Raw genomic sequence first — 18,299 nt, forward strand, 5'->3', positions numbered from 1 at the left:
AAAAGGTGGTACCTTTGGGAATGAGGGGAAGGTGAATGAAAACCATGGCTCAGACCTGAGGGTGAGGGGCCCACGCTGAGCTGGGAGGGCTAGGGTGACCATGGGTCACAGGGGAAGTAAGATCAAGACACAGAGGTGACCCAGACAGGAAACACAGGGTTGAACATGGGGCCCAACACATGGAGAGGGTGAAAGAAAACCTCTATTGAATGACTTTTCACTGTTGATGTATGAATTCCTGCAATTAGATGCTTACAATTCCCAAGAGCAAAATGCAAAGAAAATGCATGAAGCTGACAGGTTTTTGGAAGCTAATTATTAATTCTGCAATACCTGGGCTGGTCAAATGCACGAAACATTATGGAAACCACTACCACCTTTACCTACCTGTTCTTTTTGAAGTTCGAAGGTTGTCGAATTCAGAAAAGTCATCTTTAACTGTCCCGTTCAAATTACTGAAGAGATCAAAGGCCCCTGGGTGAACATGAGAGGCCAGTAACTGGGTGCATCATGACTTCTCCGTGTTTCTACTTCCCAGTCTACAACCCACAGGTGGGTGGACAATGGGCAAGGAAAGTGGATCCCTATCCCACCTCCTGGGGGAGAATGCCAAGAGCCAGAGAGCAGTTTGGGCTCTGGGTCAACTGGCAGGCTGTGAGGGGACCTTGGCCTCCCTGTGCAGAGTGGGGTGCTCACCTGCCACTGCTCCCACCATCCGTACCCCAAAGTGGAAGGACTAATGGTAGTGGAAACACATCTGAGTTGGGTCTGGAAGCTGGGACAGGACCTTGTAGGAAGTGACCCTAGCAGTGTCCAGAGAGTAGCCCGCCCAGGAGCTCTGGGGAAGCTCCCTCTGGAGGGAGGTATAGGTGCCTAGAAGGCCCATGAGCTCACACCACACACTGGGTGCATGGCATAGGGGATCAGGGGCAAAGGCTATGGGGAAGAAGGGTAGCAAGTGCTGGCAAATTGAGAGGCCCCATGCCAAGGAGTCATGAGGGGGGAAAGTGGAGGGGCCCAAAGGGGCTCTTAGGACCCAAGTAGAGTGAAGTCTCACCAGAGGTGGACACAGGCTTGGCGGCCGAGGCTGCGGCCCAGGCATCAGCTGCTTTCCCAGCTCTGGGGGCAGACTGCTGCGTGGCTGCCCAGGGGTCTGAGCTCTTGGAGATGGAATGTGTGCTGGCTCCGGAGGGCACTCCCCATGGGTCAACAGAGGCAGCTGGCTTGGCACCTGTAGGAAGTTGGGGTAGGGCTCAGAAAAGCTCTCGGTTCTAGGCAGCTGGGGTGAGAAGGGAAAGGACACTGTGGGCCATGGAAGCCACACCAGAATCTGTGCCCCGTGTCAGGAAAGGCAACCACCCAAAGGGTGCTGTCCCACACCAGCAAAGCTGGACAGAGCTGAACCCAGGACCAACAGTTGTTGGGGCCTTTCACCTGGGGAGAGCCCTGGGTGAGACCTGGCCAGGACATCCCTCTGGGAAGGGACCAGAGAGGAAACAGCTAAGAATCCTTCCAAACTCCTGGCCACATGTGGTCTTTCAAAGGGTTCCCTGGGCTAAATTCAAGCCCACCTCCCCAAAGTCCACAGGCTTCCTTCTCAGACAAGAGCTCTGCCCTGGGATTGGCTGCTGGAGCCTCAGACCCTGGCAGCACCCTCTCCCCACCTGCTTTGAGTGGTTTCTGCTTTCAACAGAAGGATGATTAAAGCAGATGAGTGCAGCATAAAGAGGAATAACAAATGCCTCTGTACTAACCTCCCAGCTTAACCAATAAAACGTTTTAAAAGTGCGAGTGACAAATCAATTTAGGTCACCCATCACTGGCTTTTTTTAAAGAGTAGAAATGAAAACGCCTGAGCAAACTAACATACGGTGTCAATCCTGTTGTACGAATCTTCCATTTCAGGTACACATAGATATATGTGTCTTTGTGTATATGTGCTTCCACACAAAACACATCGTGCATCTCCTTTCTTCCAGTAAAGCATCACAGAAATGTTTAAAAACCACTGCTGCTTTTCAGGGACCAGAAAGTACCTCCCCCAATGGCACTCCCACCCCCATCATTGTGGATTTTCTTAGCCCTTCTCTTCATTTTCATTCTGGTTTTACCATGTAGAGGTACCTTTAAAGAGGTGCCTATTTTCTGAACTTTATATAAATGGAAACATAATGTACACATTCTTTATTGACAGGCTGTGTTAACTCCACATTTTATTATTTGGGAGATTCATCTGTGTTGAGGTGTAGCTGAAATGTGTTAATTTTTACTGCTTTCTAATATTTCACTCTATGAAAAAAGAAGGCTGCAATGGGTTGTTAGTCTGTTGAAGGCACTGGTCTGGTTTGGGTTTTGCTGTGCTTTGTCTTTGTTCCATCCCAGGTAGACATGTGCACCTTCCCCTTCAAGGAGTAATGCCAGGATAGTCTCCATGTCAGGTATCTTTTGATGAACAGATAAGATCTTAACTTTAATGGAGAACCTTTGTGTGTAAACTACTTTTCCTGACATGTAGGAAATCCTTCCCTACAAAGCTGTTCTTCCGTAGTAATGTCTGAAAGATTTAGTCTGCCTTTCATGTTTCCATATTTGATCCATTAGTAATTATGATATTTACATATAGTATAAATCAAGGATTATCTCATGTTTTCCTATATGAATGATGAACTCACATAGTACCTACCTCCTTTATCAGTGTCAAATCTTCATGGATTCATTATTGGGCTCTCTGTTCCGTTCCATGACCCATTTCTGTATCTATCCCTGTACTTTCTGGATTATCCTCACAGTTATTATGATAATAAATCCTGATACCTGGTACAGCAAATCCCAACCCTGGTTTTGTTCTTCAGGAGTGTCTTGGCTATTCCTGGCCTTTCACACTTCCATATTCATTTTTAAATCATCTTGTCAGGTTAAAAATAAAAACAAAATTAAAACCTTGCTGGGATTTTGATCAGAATTGCATTGAATCTCAGCTCAATTTGAAGAAAATTGTTATCGTTATGGAAGCAAGTCTTCCAAACAAAAATCATAGGATATCTCCCCATTTACTTAAGACTTCTTTAATAGCTTTCAGTAAAATTTAATTTTTTAACTGTAAGAGATTTGTACAACTTTTAAAACTTTATTCCTAGGGACTGGTGTACTTTTAAAATTATTTTTATTTTTCAGTTACAGTTGACATTCAATATTATTTTATATTAGTTTCAGGCATATAGCATAGTGGTTAGATATTTATATAACTTACAAAGTGATCCCCCGATTAATCTAGTCCCCACCCGGCACTGTATATAGTTCTTACAATATTACTGACTATATTCCCTATGCTGCACTTCACATCTCCGTGACTATTTTGTGACTGCCAATTTGTACTTTAAAAAAATTTTTCTTAAATTTTTAAATTACAGTTGGAATATATTAGTTTCAAGTGTACAATATAGTGACTAGACATTTATATAACTTACAAAGTTATCACCCTGATAAATCTAGTACCCTGACACCACACATAGCTATTACAATGTTATTGACTGTATTTCTTATGCTATACTTTACATCCCCATGACTATTTTATAACTACCAATTTGTACTTCTTAATTTCTTTCCTCTTTTCACTCACTCCCCTCAACTACCCCCTCCCCCGCTCCCACCTGGCAACCATCAAAACGTTCTGTTATCTATGAGTTTGTTTCCATTTTATTTTGTTCTTTAGATTCCACATATAAGTGAAATCTACGGCATTGTCTTTCTCTGCCTGACTTATTCACCCAGTACAATACCCTCTAGGTCCATCCGTGTTGTTACAGATGGCAAGATTTCATTCTTTTTTGTGGCTGAGAGATATTTCATTGTATATACGTACCACCTCTTCTTTGTCCATTCATCCATTGATGGACACCCAGGGTGCCTCCATATCTTGGCTATTGTACATAATGCTGTGATGAATGTATGGACTTACATATCATATCCCTTTGAATTAGTGTTTTGGGTTTCTTCACATAAATGCCCACAAGTGGGATTACTGGGTCCTTCTTTGTCTCATTATAGCCTTTGATTTAAAGTCTATTTTGTCTGGCGTCGTTGCTACCCTAGCTTTTTGTTTGTCTCTATTATTATGAAATCTCTTTTTCCATCCCTTTCCTTTCAAGCTATGTGTGTCTTCTGATCTGAGGTGAGTCTCTTGTGGGTAGCATATATAAGGGGCTTATTTTCTTATCCATAGTTATTTTATCTTTTGGTTGGAGCATTTAATCCATTTACATTTAAAGTGTTGATAGATATGTAGTTATCATCATTTTATTATTCATATATTTTCTTTTCTTCTTATTCTTCTTTAAAAAGCCCCTCCAACATTTCCTGTAATACTGGCTTGCTGGTGATGAACTCCTTTAGCTTTATCTGGGAAGCTCTTCATCTATCCTTCGATTCTAAATGCTAGCTTTGCTGGGTAATCTTGGTTGTAGGTTCTTGCTTTTCATTTCTTTGAATAGTTCCTGCCAAACCTTTCTGGCCTGCAACGTTTCTGTTGAGACATCAGCTGACAGTCTTATGGGAGCTCCCTTGTAGGTAACTAATTGCTTTTCTTCTGCTGCTTTTAAGATTCTCTTTATCTTGAAATTTTGGCATTTTAATTATGATGTGTCTTGGTGTGGGCTTCTGGATTCCTCTTGTTTGGGAGTCTCTGTGCTTCCTAGGCTTGTATGTCTATTTCCTTGACCAGGTTAGGGAAGTTTTCTGTCATTATTTCTTCAAATGGTTTTCAATTCCCTGTTCTCTTTCTTCTCCTTCTGGCACCCCTATGGTACAATTGATGTTGTCCTAGAGGCCCCTTAAAATGTAATTTTGGGGGGGCGTGGGAATTCTTTTTTCTTGCTGATGTTCTGATTGGGTGTTTTCTACTACTTTATCTTCTGAATCACTGATGTGATCCTCTGCTTCATCTAACCTACTATTGATTCATTCTAAGGTATTCTCTATTTCAGTTATTGTATTCTTTATAGTTTCTATCTCCATTTTTTTGTTTTTTCTGTTACAGTTCTGAGTTCATCTACTTTTCTGCTAAGTTCACTAAGCATCCTTATAATCAGTGTTTTGAACTCTGCATCTGGTAGATTGCTTGTCTCCATTTTATTTTTTTCTGGAGCTTTGTTCTGCTCTTTCATTTGGACGTGTTTCTTTGTTTCCCTATTTTGGCTGCCTCTCTGTGTTTGTTTCTATGTATTAGGTAGGGCTACTATGTCTCCCGGTCTTTGTAGAACGGCCTTATCTAGTAGGTGTCCTGTGGGGCCTAGAGGCAGTCTCCCTGGTCACCTGAGCCAGGTGTTCCAGACACATCCCTTGTATGGGTCGTATGTGCCTTCCTGTTATAGCTGAGTCTTGGGTGCTGTTTGCATATCAATGAAAGGGACTGGCCATTGGGTTGACGGGTTGTGAGGACTGGCCAGCAACTAAATAGAAAAGCTGACCCTATGAAGCAGGATTCACATTAGCAGGGATCCAGTGCCTGCCCAGTCTGCCTTTTGGTAGTATGTTGTCCTCAGATGTGGCCCCAGGTAGTGCTCTGTCTCAGACCAAAGCTGACCAATGGGCTGACCAAGTTCAGCCACAGCCTGTGCCCTGCCTGGGGCCACCTGGCATAAGCCACCAAGCAATCCACAGATGACCAAAACCTACACTGGGCTTGGATGTGCCTCAAGAGGCCAAGCCGCAAACCAAGGCTGGCTGCTGCTAGTGCCAGGTTTGGGGCTGCTCAGCACTGAGGCCAGTTGCTGCTTATATGGTATTTGTGAACCTTTGAGAAATTTTAGGAAAGTCTGCATCAGAAGCCAAGATAGGCTGTTTGAATGGAAAATCCACTGGAAGTGGCTTGGGTGGGCCCACAAGTTGGGTGGGATGGGGTATCAGTGAAAACTGGTATAGTTTTTAAATTTCATTTTCTATTTATTGTTATGCAGAAAACAATTTAATCTTGTTTACTGATTTTTGTATCCAGAAATCTTGCTACTCTTAATTCTAATAACTGACCCTATGATTCTAATTGAAATGCATCCTATTTATTCTTATAATTCTAATAACTTAATTCTATTAAACTCTTGTCGAAAGTTTTGATATTCTATGTACATGATCATATCACTTGCAAATGATGACAGTTTAGTTCTTATACTTCTAGTCCTTATACTTCTTCTTTCACGTTCCTGTCTCGCTGTGCTGGCTACAATCACCAGTCCTAACATAAAGCTAGAGTGTGGACAGTCAGTGTCCTTGTCTTGCTCTTATATGATCGACTTTCAACGTTTTACCATTAAATGGTACCACTTGCCATAATAGGTTTTTTCCCCTTTTAGAAGCCCTTTATCAGGTTATGGAAGTTCTCCATTATTCCAAGTATGCTAAGATTTCTGCAATGAATAGCTGATGAATTTTATGAACATGTTTCTGCCTCTACTAAGATGATCCATGATTTTCCTCTTTGGGTCTGTTAATATGGTACATTAATTCATTTGCTAATTACTTGGTCCTTGCACACAAAGTTTTTCATGGTGTACTGTATCATTTTTATATTTTTCTCATTTTGGTTTTGCACTTTGTTTTTTTGCTTAGGGCTTTGCATCTATATCCCTAAGTAGGACTGGCCTGAAATGTTCTCTCACATTTTCTGTCTGGCTTTGGTATTAAGGTTATGCTAGCTTCATCAAATGAGTAAGATTACTTCCTATTTTCTTATCCTCTGAAGGAGTTTGTATACAAGTGGAATTGTTTTTTGAATGATGTTAGAACTTGCCAGTAAAGCCATCCAGGTGGATATGGGGGGTGATGGGGATTTTTAAGTTACTGACTCAATTTCTTTAATGATTATTAGACTACCCTATATGTAAGTTTTCTATTGTTCTTCAGTCAATATTGCTAAATTGTCTTTTTTAATTTACCCATTTTGTCTAAGTTTTCAGATCTGTAAGCACAGAGTTGATCAAATAGCCTTTACTCTATTTTAAATATTGGCAGTATCTGCAGTTATGTTCTTTGTTTCATTTCTAACAATGTGCCTTTCCTCTTTTTTTTAAAAAAAAATTAATCTCACTAAAGGTGTCTATTTTATTACTCTTTTCAATTAGCAACTTTGTGGATATTATTGTGTTCTAATTCGATTCTGTTCTTATCCTTATTATTTCATTCCTTCTACTTATTTGAGTATAATGCTATTTTAATCTCTAATGTTACCTCATTAATCTGTGCCTTTCTTCTTGGTTAATATCAACATTTAAAGCTATAAATTTTCCTCTTACTATTGCTTCGGTTGTCCCACAAATTCTGATATGAAAATATTTGGTTCTAATATTTTTGATGTTCATGATAATTTCTTCTTTGACTCAAGAATTTAGAAGTGTTTTTAAAATATCAAGTGCTTGGAATTTTTTTATTTATCTTTTTGTTACTGACTTAAATTGACGGTAGTCTGGTCAGAAAATGTGTTCTATGTGATCCCAATTTTCTGAAATTTATGGAGGCTAGCTTTTTGGTTAGTATTCTGCATGTGACTGAAAAGAATGCATATTCTCCAATTGCTGGGAAAAATAAGTTCACAGGCTCATGAATCATGCTGCTCAAATATTCTTATATTCTTTTTACTTTTTAAATATTCTCTCACATTATTTCCCATTTCCAGTGTTCTTTATTCTTTCCTGAAGATCTGAGTTTCCATCTGGTTGTTTTCTCTGTCAGCCTGAAGAACTTTCCTTAGCGTTTCTTAAGGGGGTAGATATGCTGGCAACAGATTCTCTTAGTCTTCTGTTACCTGGAAATGTTATCATTTCACCTTTACTGTTAAAGAATACCTTCACTGAATATAGAATTCTGGAGGATGACAGTTTTTATTTTTGGCATTTCAAAACTTAAAATAGCTTTATTTCACCGTCATTCTTGGAAGAAAGATGGTTTCACTATAATTGAACTCTACGTTGACAGTGGTTTTCTTTCGATGCACTGAAGACATCATTCCACTGTCCTCTGGCATCTATCATCATTGTTGAGAAGTCAGCTGTCAGTCTGACTGTTGTTCCTTTGTAATGGATCATCTGTTCCCTGTAGGTTTAAGATATTCTCTTTCTTTGGTTTTCAGATGATGTGTGTAGGTGGGGATTTCTTTTATTATCTTGTTTATGATTCACTAGGCTTCTGGGATCTAAGAAGTAATACCTTGATATAAATTCTTGAAAAGCCTCAGTATTACCTTTTCAAATATTAACTTTCCTGGAACTCTAAAGAGATGTCCTTATTATGCCTCCATGCTTCCCCAGGTAACATCAACCTCCCCACTGCTCCCCAAACACACCAAAGCATACATCCATCACCTGCCACCTCGACCTCCAAATCCCTCCATCTTTTCTTTTCTTACCTTCTCCAATTTCTCCACTTGGCTTTCTTTTAGAGCACTTATCATATAGTACCATAACTACTTACATGCTTAAGAGTTTCCCGTGGACTATGAACTCCTTTGGGACAAGGGCTATCTCCTCCCTCTGTACCAGGAAGTCTTAGAGAAGACCAGGAATGCTCCCCTAACCCTCTAGGAACTCATCTCCTAGGCCTCCATTCCCACACATGCCACTCTTCCCAGGCCCACTTTTGCCAGACATACGAAGTACATATCAGGACACTGAACGTGGTCCTGGCTGGAATCACACAGTGCGTAAAGGCCCTTGCTCTGCCCCCAGCACAGCACCTTATGGGGCCTCAGTTCTCCATCTCAACTGGAAGGAAAGTGATGGGGTAGAAACTGCATCAAGGAGAGCTGGACTGCAAGTCGGAGCTAGGAAGTGTCTTCAGAGCTGCCCAAGGAAATGTGATTTGGTCCACAGAAAGGTCTAGGATCTGGTACCAAGCTACTCTGGCTCTCCATGGAATCACAGGGAAGTTAACACACCTTTTCAACCTCCCCTTGCTCACCAGCAACCATGAAAATTCAACAAGCTCAGGTTAGAAGGACACTGCTACATGGTCCCCATCCCCCAAGTTTGTCTTTGCCCAAAAGACACAGACCAAGAGTCTCATGCTCTTTCCCCTGACCACGGTGAGCACCTTCCCCCTTGTAGATGGACAACTACTGTCCTTTCCTTCTTCTTGCCTCCATCAGGAGACACTCCCTGGTCACTTTCTGGTACCTACTGCCCCTTTTCCTGAAGAATATTCTGGTTTTCCTTGGGAGAATTATCCCCTCACCCACTCCCAGTCCCAGTCTGAGTGGGACTGACCCTGCCCCAGGAACAGGGGAAGGTTTTCAGCAGCTAAAGTAAATCTGCAAAGTCTCCCAGTCCCAACTCCCCACTCCCAAATCCCAAAAAGGAAGAGGAGCTACAGAGAAGTCCTCCCCATCCCCTGGACTTTGATGTGGGCACATGATGTGGGAACATGATGTGGGCACCCAAAACAGCAGGACCTTGAGTTCTGAGGCTGGAGGGGAGAGAGGAAGGGCCCTTTGGGTAGGGCAGTGCAAAGAGGACCCAGAAAACTGGATTGAGCTAGCCTGAAGGCAAAGCTCCCTGACCAGACTGCCTCAGAAAGAGAGAGAGAGAGAGAGACAGACAGAGACAGAGAGAGAGAGAGTGAGTGTGTGTGTGTGTGTGTGTGTGCGCGCGCGTGTGCGCACACGCGTGCACTTGCTGAGAGGGCACAGTTCCCACCCTGCAGCCTCCACATCATCCTGTCTCTCAGCCACCCACTCTAAACCCAGGCCAGAGCCCCTTACAAAACACTTACCCACTGCTCTTGCTCATGTGAGAATCTGTCCATCTCCCCAGCTAGAGCGTGAGTTCCATGGGAGTAGGGGCTGGGTCGGCTTTGTCTACATTTCTCCCCTAGAGCTTAGAACTGAGCCTGACACACAAAAGGTGCTTGATAACTAATTGTGGACTGATGGGAGGCAACAAAGAAAACCATAGAACTTCAGGGGCTGGCAGGGGCTTTGCAGTTTATCTGCTCTAACTTCCTCCAGGTAAGGCATCTGTGAATACTGGAGTTCAAGAACCACCTCTAGAAGGTTCTAGGTAAATATCTAATTCAGGTGCTAGAAACACATATAGATAAAAGCTGTTTCTAAACTCTGAGTCTACACATGAAGCTTTCAAATATCTTAGATTTAGGGAGACTTCACTCACCATGCAGCTCAGGGAGCGCCAGACCAGTGGTTCTCAATTGTGTGTCCGTGGGAATCTCCTGGGAGATTTTAGTAAAATACTAGTGCTGTCCCCTCCCCACTCCTCACACAAGTTCTGGGGAAAGCCTGGGCATTTGGATTTTTAGAAGCTCCCCAAGTGACTGGAATGAGCAGCCAGGATGCATGAGAACCACTAAACTCCTGAAGCATACACACCCTTGGCCAAGCCCTCCTCAGAAGGGTAGGCCCATCGTCTGATGGCCCAGGTCAGACACACAGGCCTGAATGGATGGACACTTGGTGGGGTCCAGCCTTGCTTCTGAGAGACAGGTGGTACTTGGAGTCACTTCACTCTATCTTAGCAACATCTGGATAGCATTCACCAGGCCCAGGCCCAGCCCCTTCCTCTGAGAGAGAAACAGACATATGTGACTGTACCTAGCATGGGAGTGAGTCATGGGCAGCCAGTGACCACAGGATAGGGTGAGGTGGTCCTGAGGACAGAGTGAAACCACATCTTCCTGAGCAGGAACATCTGAGCCACGTTTCCAAGAATAAACAAGAGTTTGCTAGGCAGACAACAGGACACAATATAAAGTAAGGATCAGATGTTTAAGGGAATCCAGCCTGCCCCACCAAACAGAGATAAGACTTGGAATTCTCCTTAGCTACCCATTAGCACCATGGGCTTCAGGCATTGCTCTCCTGACTTCATATGGGCAAGCCTCTCAGCAACTGCATACATGTGCATGGCCCCGCCCCCCCCCAAAAGGAGACTTGTTTCTCCATCCAGATCTATTCTTGAAACACGAGGATCTAAACACACCAGTTTTCCCCCAAACTGATAAACTCATATCACTAAGAGTTAAAGAATTACAACATTTTTGGAAGGGCTCTTCCTCTATAAATGCTATGACACGTGAAGCTGTATAAAATAATTCCTTAATGAATTGGCATCATGCTGAACCTCCATCCTCCCAGGCTCATAGGCAAAGCTTTCACTGAGAGCATCCCCACTGCTGTACAGCACCACCCTGAAATTGTTCAAGAGCCTCTCCCGACACCTCCAGTTGTAATCTATGAGCCCTGCTTCCCCTTTAGAATCTGCTGAAACAACAAAAGTAACAGCATGGCTAAGAACTTTAAAAATCAGCATCCTATATGATGCACGATGTTGAAATCAGTAAGCTCTGGTCCAGAAGGAACCTCCTACTCCTGTACCACCAAGCACAAGGACAAAGTTGGTCACAGCTCAAAGAGCTTTGGATGAGGAATGAAAGATGCATTCAGTTGAAATCCTGGCGACCCTCAAATCAGTCAGATGACCATGGATAAGCTACTTAGCCTCAGTGAGCTTTGTGTCGGGTTTCCGCCCTGCAAGTGGTGTTAGGGGACCTATGTGTATACATGACACCATGCCAACAGGAGGCCACACATTGTGGAATCACACTTTCAGTCATAGGAGGCAGGCCACACATTGCAGCACCACAGTTTCTTCAAACATAACCTGGGGACAGATAGTTTCCTTCACCTTCCCATGGGTGCTGATGGCCCACATAAGCTAGCCTGTGGGAAAGTGGGTGATAGGGGGTGCAGCACAGTACCCACCCCACTGAAAGCCTACTGACAGCACTCCATCCTCATCCTCCATCAATGAACAGTAGATTTGCTGCAAGGCTCCTCTGTGCTCTGCCCTCCACATCCTCTGTAGGGCCCAGTCTATGCCACACACCCGATAAATAAATGCCTGTTGAAAGCTCAAGTGAATGAAAGGAAAGCAGGATGGAACCAAGGCCGGAAAGATCAAGCAGCTTCTAACTTCTTCTTCTGTGGGCCCATTCATAGGGAGCAGGCAGCCATTGCCTCTCACTGGCCAGCCTGGTTCATCCCTATCCTCACACATGAATATTCATGTGCAGGGAGGCACTCACAGAACTAAGCCATGGGGGCGGAGGGGGAGGGGGGGCGGTCACGAAGAAACCAGCAGCATCACCTGCTGCCGCCAGAACGGAAGATGGCCTCTGTTCTAGCTGGGGCAGAGAGAGGGCCTGAGCTGGCCAAGGCCTTCTGAATCACCAGGCTGTGTCCTCATACCAGGTGGCTTCTTTGTGTGTCTGAACAGTGGAGGAAGTGCCCCGCTGACCTGGCAGGCTCCAATTTCCCTCCTCTCAGCCCTTAGCATTTCCTCCCAAGGCCACTTGGCCAAGCTGCCCCAAGTGCTGCTTGGAAATAACTGGCAATGGCAGGGTTCTCTACAAACAGTAGCTTTCACAACAGCGTTTCTTTCATCCAGAGGGTGCAACTAACAATGTTGGAAAAGAGACTCTCTAATCTTTCTAATTTCTGAATGTGTTTCAGGGCAGTGGCGTGGCCCTAAAAACACACACTAGTGGATTTTATAAGAGACTAATCAGTAAACCTGACACTACATCTTGCTCTGGAGTTGTGTCTTGGAAGATGAAAGCAAGGGGACTATTACCATGCTCCAGTGAACTTGGGAACTGGTATTACAGGATCGTCTCCTGTAGCTCTGTTGAAAACAGAGTGTTAGAAGTGCAAAACTACCTCATGTACAACAATGGGCCACTGGGTAATGGTGGTAAAGCCCCGTACCCTCCCACTGGAGCCACACTGTTTAGTGTCTAATGATGCCTGGAAATGCTCATCATATAGCGTAAATGGAAACACACACACACACACACACACACACACACACACACACACACACACACTATGTATACACAATATGACTCTGACTATGTAAAATCATTAAGTGTCCAGAAAAAACAGGAAGCAGATAAGCTAACATTTTAACACTAGTTATCTCTCAATGCTGGAGTCTAGGGTGACTTTTCCAGGACATGCACTGCCACAGAAGGTCTTTACAGCAGTCTAAGATGGTATGATGATTCCAGCACTGCAGACCATAAAAGCACTGAGCCTGCCTCTAACTTGCTGTGTGACCTCAGAGGATGAATAGCCTCTCTGGGTTTCAGTGGCCTTTTACCCCAAGTCACAGGTAAAAATGCCAAATGCATCAGAACCATGGAGAGGGGCCTAGGCTGGGCAAGTGGCAGTCCATGAGCCACTGTGGCCACCTGTAGATATATTTTAATTAGTCCCAAACATGTTTCTAATTTTTTAAATTCATTGTCAATGTTTAAAAATTAATAGATTCCAAGAAATTCAGGTTTCAATCTTCTCTTAAAAAGTTGTCACAATAGCCAAAAAGTAGAAATTACCCAAATATCCATCAAATGCTAAATGGATAGAACAAAATGTGCTGTTATCTATGAAATGGAATATTATTCAGCCATAAAAAAGAATGAAGGCAAAATATATGCTACTATGTGGATGAACTTTGAAAACATGCTAAGTGAAAGAAACCAGTCACGAAGGATACATGTTGTATGATTCTATTACATACATGAAATGTCTAGAATAGAGAAATCCAGAAACAGAAAATAGACTGTAGTTGTCAGTGCTGGGGGAGGGGCAGTGGGGAGTGACTGCTTAATGGGAACAGGGTGATGGAAACTTGCTGGAATCAGTACTGAAGACTGCACAACACTGAACCACTGAATGTCCACTTTGCAATGGTTAAAGTGGTGAATTTTACGTTATATGAATTTTATCTCACAAAAATATTGGAAGAGCAGACCTCTGTGGGTGGCATTTCCACGTGATGCTCTCCTGCCTCTGGGCACCAGGTGCCTTTCCCCAGCTGTGCTCCCACCTCTGGCCAGCTCCTAGTCTATGCTGCCTGTAGGTGTGTGAGAACCCCAACTGCTGGACGTGGTCCTGCCCCATCAACAGGAGAATCTCCAGCTCCCCATTAAGGGTCGTGTCCCTGGCTCAATCAATATACTCAGTTCCAGGGCAGAGCCCTATCCACCAGCCAAAGGAAGGGCTGGGCAAACTTGTTCATTTAAAAAATATCTATTTTACCTCTCCCAACCAGCTAATACAAGCAGTAAAAAAGGGTAGAGAGGGAAAAGTCTGTCTCCTTCCCACCACCCTGGCCCCCAAAGCCCCTCCCCAGAATCAACAGCTGACTCAGCATAATTTAATCTTCTTAATCTCACCTGGCTCCTGGGGTAACCACATTTTTTTCTGGGCATTGAGAAAACTACCCATCAGTTTAATGATCAATTATAGTTCTGAAAGAGACTGACAGTCTTTCCTGAAGAACATTCTATCCATAACTTAAGGTGGCTAACCCTTTACAGAAGAATTATTTTCCAGATTTAAAAATAAAGTCAAGCCACTCTCTAGAAGGGCCTGCTGTTCCCATAAGCAGTGCTGAGTAGGCATTTCCAGTAGACCTGCCTTTGCTGTCCCCAGCTGTGCTCAGCAATACTTTACACCACGGGCTCTCTGTAAAGGGCACAGCACACAGGCCATGGACCATGTGAACCAAGTTCCTGACAGCTCTGGTGCTGGCCTTCAGTGAGTGAGAACTGTGGACCATTTGGCCTAGAGTTTGCCCCAAGGCCCACAGGGCTCTTGCCAAAAGAGATGTGGGGCTCTGCCTGGGTCCTTGAGGACAACAGCATCAAGGACATCTGGGGCCAACACTGCCTTCTGGACAAGTCCAAGCACTTGGCAAGGCTGCCAGGCCCTGAGTGACCAGGAAACCCCCTTCCCTATCCCCCTTGACCTCCCTATCCTCCTCAGCCCCACCCCACTCTCCTGCTGCCCGATTTATACCAGGCAGGTCTCTGTACCTATGCCCACTGCATCACAGCATGCCCTCATGCCTCTCACAAGCCAAGCCTCTGCTGGGAACACCCTTGCCTCTTCCTGGCTTAGCCATTCCTGCTCTTCCTCAGAGACTCCGCCAAGATGCCTACCTCATGCCCATTGAACTCCTGAGCTAAGCCCTGCCCAAAGATGCTCTCAAAGAATTGCCACCAAGGCCCAACCCGCACAGACTACTATGCTGCTGTTCCCATCTTGCCCACACCAGCCCAGGACCTTGAGGGCAGGACCATTAGCTGTTCGTGTCTGGGTCCCTGCATGCCAGGACATAGACTGGCATTTGGTATACTTCGGCAAGTATCAAGGGAACTGAGCTGAATGCAAAAGATGGTTCCAGTTTGGGAAACAGACACCCCAAGAGGTATAAGCAAACTGCCACAAAATATACAATTCAGAGTTCCCAGACAGAAAACCCACAGACCATCCATAACCAGCAGGATTCAGAGCACCCAGAGGGGCCTCCCAGAGTGCAGGCTGGGCGGGAAGCCATTATGAAGCCCGCAGGCCAAGCCTTACATCCAGTGATCCAAAATCCATGTGCCGAATATCTCCACCCAGACTACACCGATCATGCTGCATTTATGTTTCAAATCTCTTATCACAAATTCTCTTACATTTGGCATTAAACAGAACTTTAAAATATTCATTTAGCCTAGTAAACTGATTTGCTATTGCTTTAAATAACAAGTAAGAATTACAGCAAATGTATCCCCTTTTCTTTAGCAATCATGTTAAGTATATCATAATTTCCAGCTAATTATAGCAACTTGACTTACATGTTTGATGCTGTGCATTACAGTTTCTTAACCTGGGTGCTGGGTACAATTCGGAGGCTGAGAGAGTTGACATGTGTCCCAGAAGAGAGATAAGCCATTTCTGAGGTGCGTGGTAGGCAGAGAGGAAGTCAGCTTTCCCTCTACCAAAGCAGAAAACCATTCAAAAAAGAATGAAAGAGAGCACTGTACCATGGTCCTCGGGAGGAGAGCAGCAGCCTGCTAGATGTTAGTCGGGTACTAAAGAAGCCTGGACAACCCACCACCATTGACCAGATTCACTCCCACCTCTGCCAGGTGAGAGAGAGCAAGAAGCTCTGGCTTGTTGCCCTTCACCCATTCAGCAAGCAAGCATGAGAGACAAATGAGGGGGGATCTTTACCGAATGATGGCCAGTGGTCCGAAGTGCTGGCTGGAGCTGTCTGCCCACCCCAAGGGTTGGTCTGGTTAGCTGAAGCTGACGGGCCCCAGGGCTCTGCTTTCTGGGCAACAGGGCCTGAGCTGGGGAGGGCATCCATTAAATCCAACAGAGTAGTCTGCTGTGGGTGGGCACCAGGCTTTTGAGACAAAGAGAAGGGGATAAGTTTTACTTTGCTACAGTAATGGCCATAAATATTGTCCATGCCCCTTACTAGAGTAGGGGCCCTCCAGGAGGTGCCAAAAGGACCTTGGAAATTAAGCCTCTCCATCTCCTACCCCTGTCCATGCCAGTCCACCGCATTGAAACTAGCTATTTAGTATGTGCCAACCCCCTGTACTCTTTCAAGCAGTCCTCAGGGGTTTCCCAGAATACCAAAGGCTTTGTCCTGGGCTTCATCCTCCTTCCAGGACACTGTCTTCCCCACCGTGTCTTGTTCTCCCAGCTGCCAGCCATCATTATTCTTGGAGGTTGCCTCACCCTCCAGCTCCCACGTCTGCCATCAGGGACACCTCAGGGCACTGTAACATGGGAGGCCACTGGAGCCCCTGGCCCTGTGGTGTGAGGGGGACCTGTCTTCTGACTGGATAATTAGCTTGTGAGGAACAGAGTTATGTCCTGGTCACCTTGAGGTCCTAAGCAGGAAGCTTGGCACAGAGTAATAATGATGGTGAGGAAGACCAGAACTGCTGAGGGCTGACCCTGTGCCAGGAAATTGTTCCAAAGCACCTGACATTTAGCTGACATTTAGTGGGGGTAACGTGAACCCAGGCTACCAAGCCCCTCGCCCATGCCCATCTTCTCTTGGGGTGGTTTCAGGAGAGGCCAGTAATGACCGAGGTAGATGTGTTTTCAATTCTTTCCTAACCCCACTCTTGCTCATCACAGGCCCTAGGGCTGTTTGTTGAATAAAGAAAGAAACTAGCATGTATGAGAGCTCCACATATGTCACATGTACATTGAGGGCTGGGTTTGGGACACTTTAGCAACAACTGCGGGACAGCTCAAAACACTTACCTTCCCAGAAAAGCACTCACCTCTTTCTTTTTTGGAACTTTAACTGTGTCTCTTCGGCTTTCTTCTAGGGCCATCTGTAGTCTGAGGTCATCACCCCGCCTGAGGCGCTCTTCCTGTAGAGGACAATGGAACTTGAAACTGGTGGTAAATGTAATGACATCACTATATAGAACAAAACAATCCTGGCCAGAAGCAGGAAATTCAAGATTGTATTATGTGTTATTTCAAAGGAGGATTCAGAAACAATTTATAAGACGCAGTTGTAACTCCCTGCCCCACCCACCTTGTGTGGCTTCCACCTGCTTTGGGGTCCCACCAGGGAGACTGGGGCACAGGCACCACCAAATTGAGGAAAGGGAATACTTATTCTAAAATGTTTTTTCTCAAAATGAAAGCTTCCCAGTCTAATTCCAATTATAGAAGCGATATGTCTCCTTATAAAACTAAAAAATCTGACAACCCAGACAGGAATTAGAAAGAGGCTGAAAATCACATCATCTCACCCTTCATTGTATATGCTTCCAGAAAATGACTATATATTTATTTCTATGATTTCTAACAGAAATGATTCTTTATATTTAATTTATATTTATGGCAAAGCCACCATATGCAAAAGACTGGGTTGTCCTAGCTTATATAATGATTAACTTAAATAAGTATATTAATTATACTTATTATAAATAAAACAAATCCTAGATATGAGCTATTAACTAAAATGGACTAGAATCATCCATCTGTATTTCCACCTAACTATCTCTAATATTTGTCTCTGGACACCACTTCTAAGTGAGAGGAGGCCCTATGCTACATCTGACCCCATCTATCCTTTTTAACCAAAGGCCAACAAAGACAGATTTGATAACTGCAACCAAAGGGCTGACAACTTTGAAAGGTCATGTCAATCACTCCTTTCCTTCCTTCTCCATTTTTAAGAAATTCGAGCTTATTAAAGAAAAATGGGAACTGAAAAAAAATTAAAACTATACACATTTCCGTCATCTAAATATAAGCACTCTTATTTCCTGGAGCAATTTCCTTCTGGCCTTTTTTTTTTTCTCGGTGCTCAGATGCTGTTGATTCATCTTACCAAGCTTCCCAGTCCGACTGTGTGCCCACACACAGTGCATGAAGGAGGTTATGAATACTCAGCTCATTCAAAGAGAGCTCTCAAGGCTTGGCT

At 44.3% G+C, this 18,299-nt stretch overlaps 1 protein-coding gene and 1 long non-coding RNA gene across 7 annotated transcripts in view; one reads left to right on the forward strand and one right to left on the reverse strand.

The window, feature by feature from the left end:
* EPN2 (epsin 2) overlaps positions 1-18,299 on the reverse strand; it is a 79,974-nt gene that overhangs the window by 7,101 nt on the left and 54,574 nt on the right. For all 6 annotated transcript variants that reach the window (XM_011359048.2, XM_011359044.2, XM_011359047.2 and 3 more), the window contains 4 exons: positions 17,140-17,232; positions 16,067-16,241; positions 1,058-1,231; positions 388-474 (listed from right to left, as the gene is read on the reverse strand). In XM_011359048.2, the coding sequence (XP_011357350.1) occupies positions 388-474; positions 1,058-1,231; positions 16,067-16,241; positions 17,140-17,232 (529 nt within the window). The remainder of the gene's footprint in view (positions 1-387; positions 475-1,057; positions 1,232-16,066; positions 16,242-17,139; positions 17,233-18,299) is intronic.
* On the forward strand, positions 430-18,146 carry LOC111738858. Its single transcript, XR_002780004.1, has 2 exons — positions 430-552; positions 17,188-18,146. It is a non-coding gene; the product is annotated as an uncharacterized LOC111738858 (long non-coding RNA).

The sequence above is a fragment of the Pteropus vampyrus genome, unplaced genomic scaffold, assembly GCF_000151845.1.
Source record: "Pteropus vampyrus isolate Shadow unplaced genomic scaffold, Pvam_2.0 Scaffold44, whole genome shotgun sequence".
Lineage (NCBI taxonomy): Eukaryota > Metazoa > Chordata > Mammalia > Chiroptera > Pteropodidae > Pteropus > Pteropus vampyrus.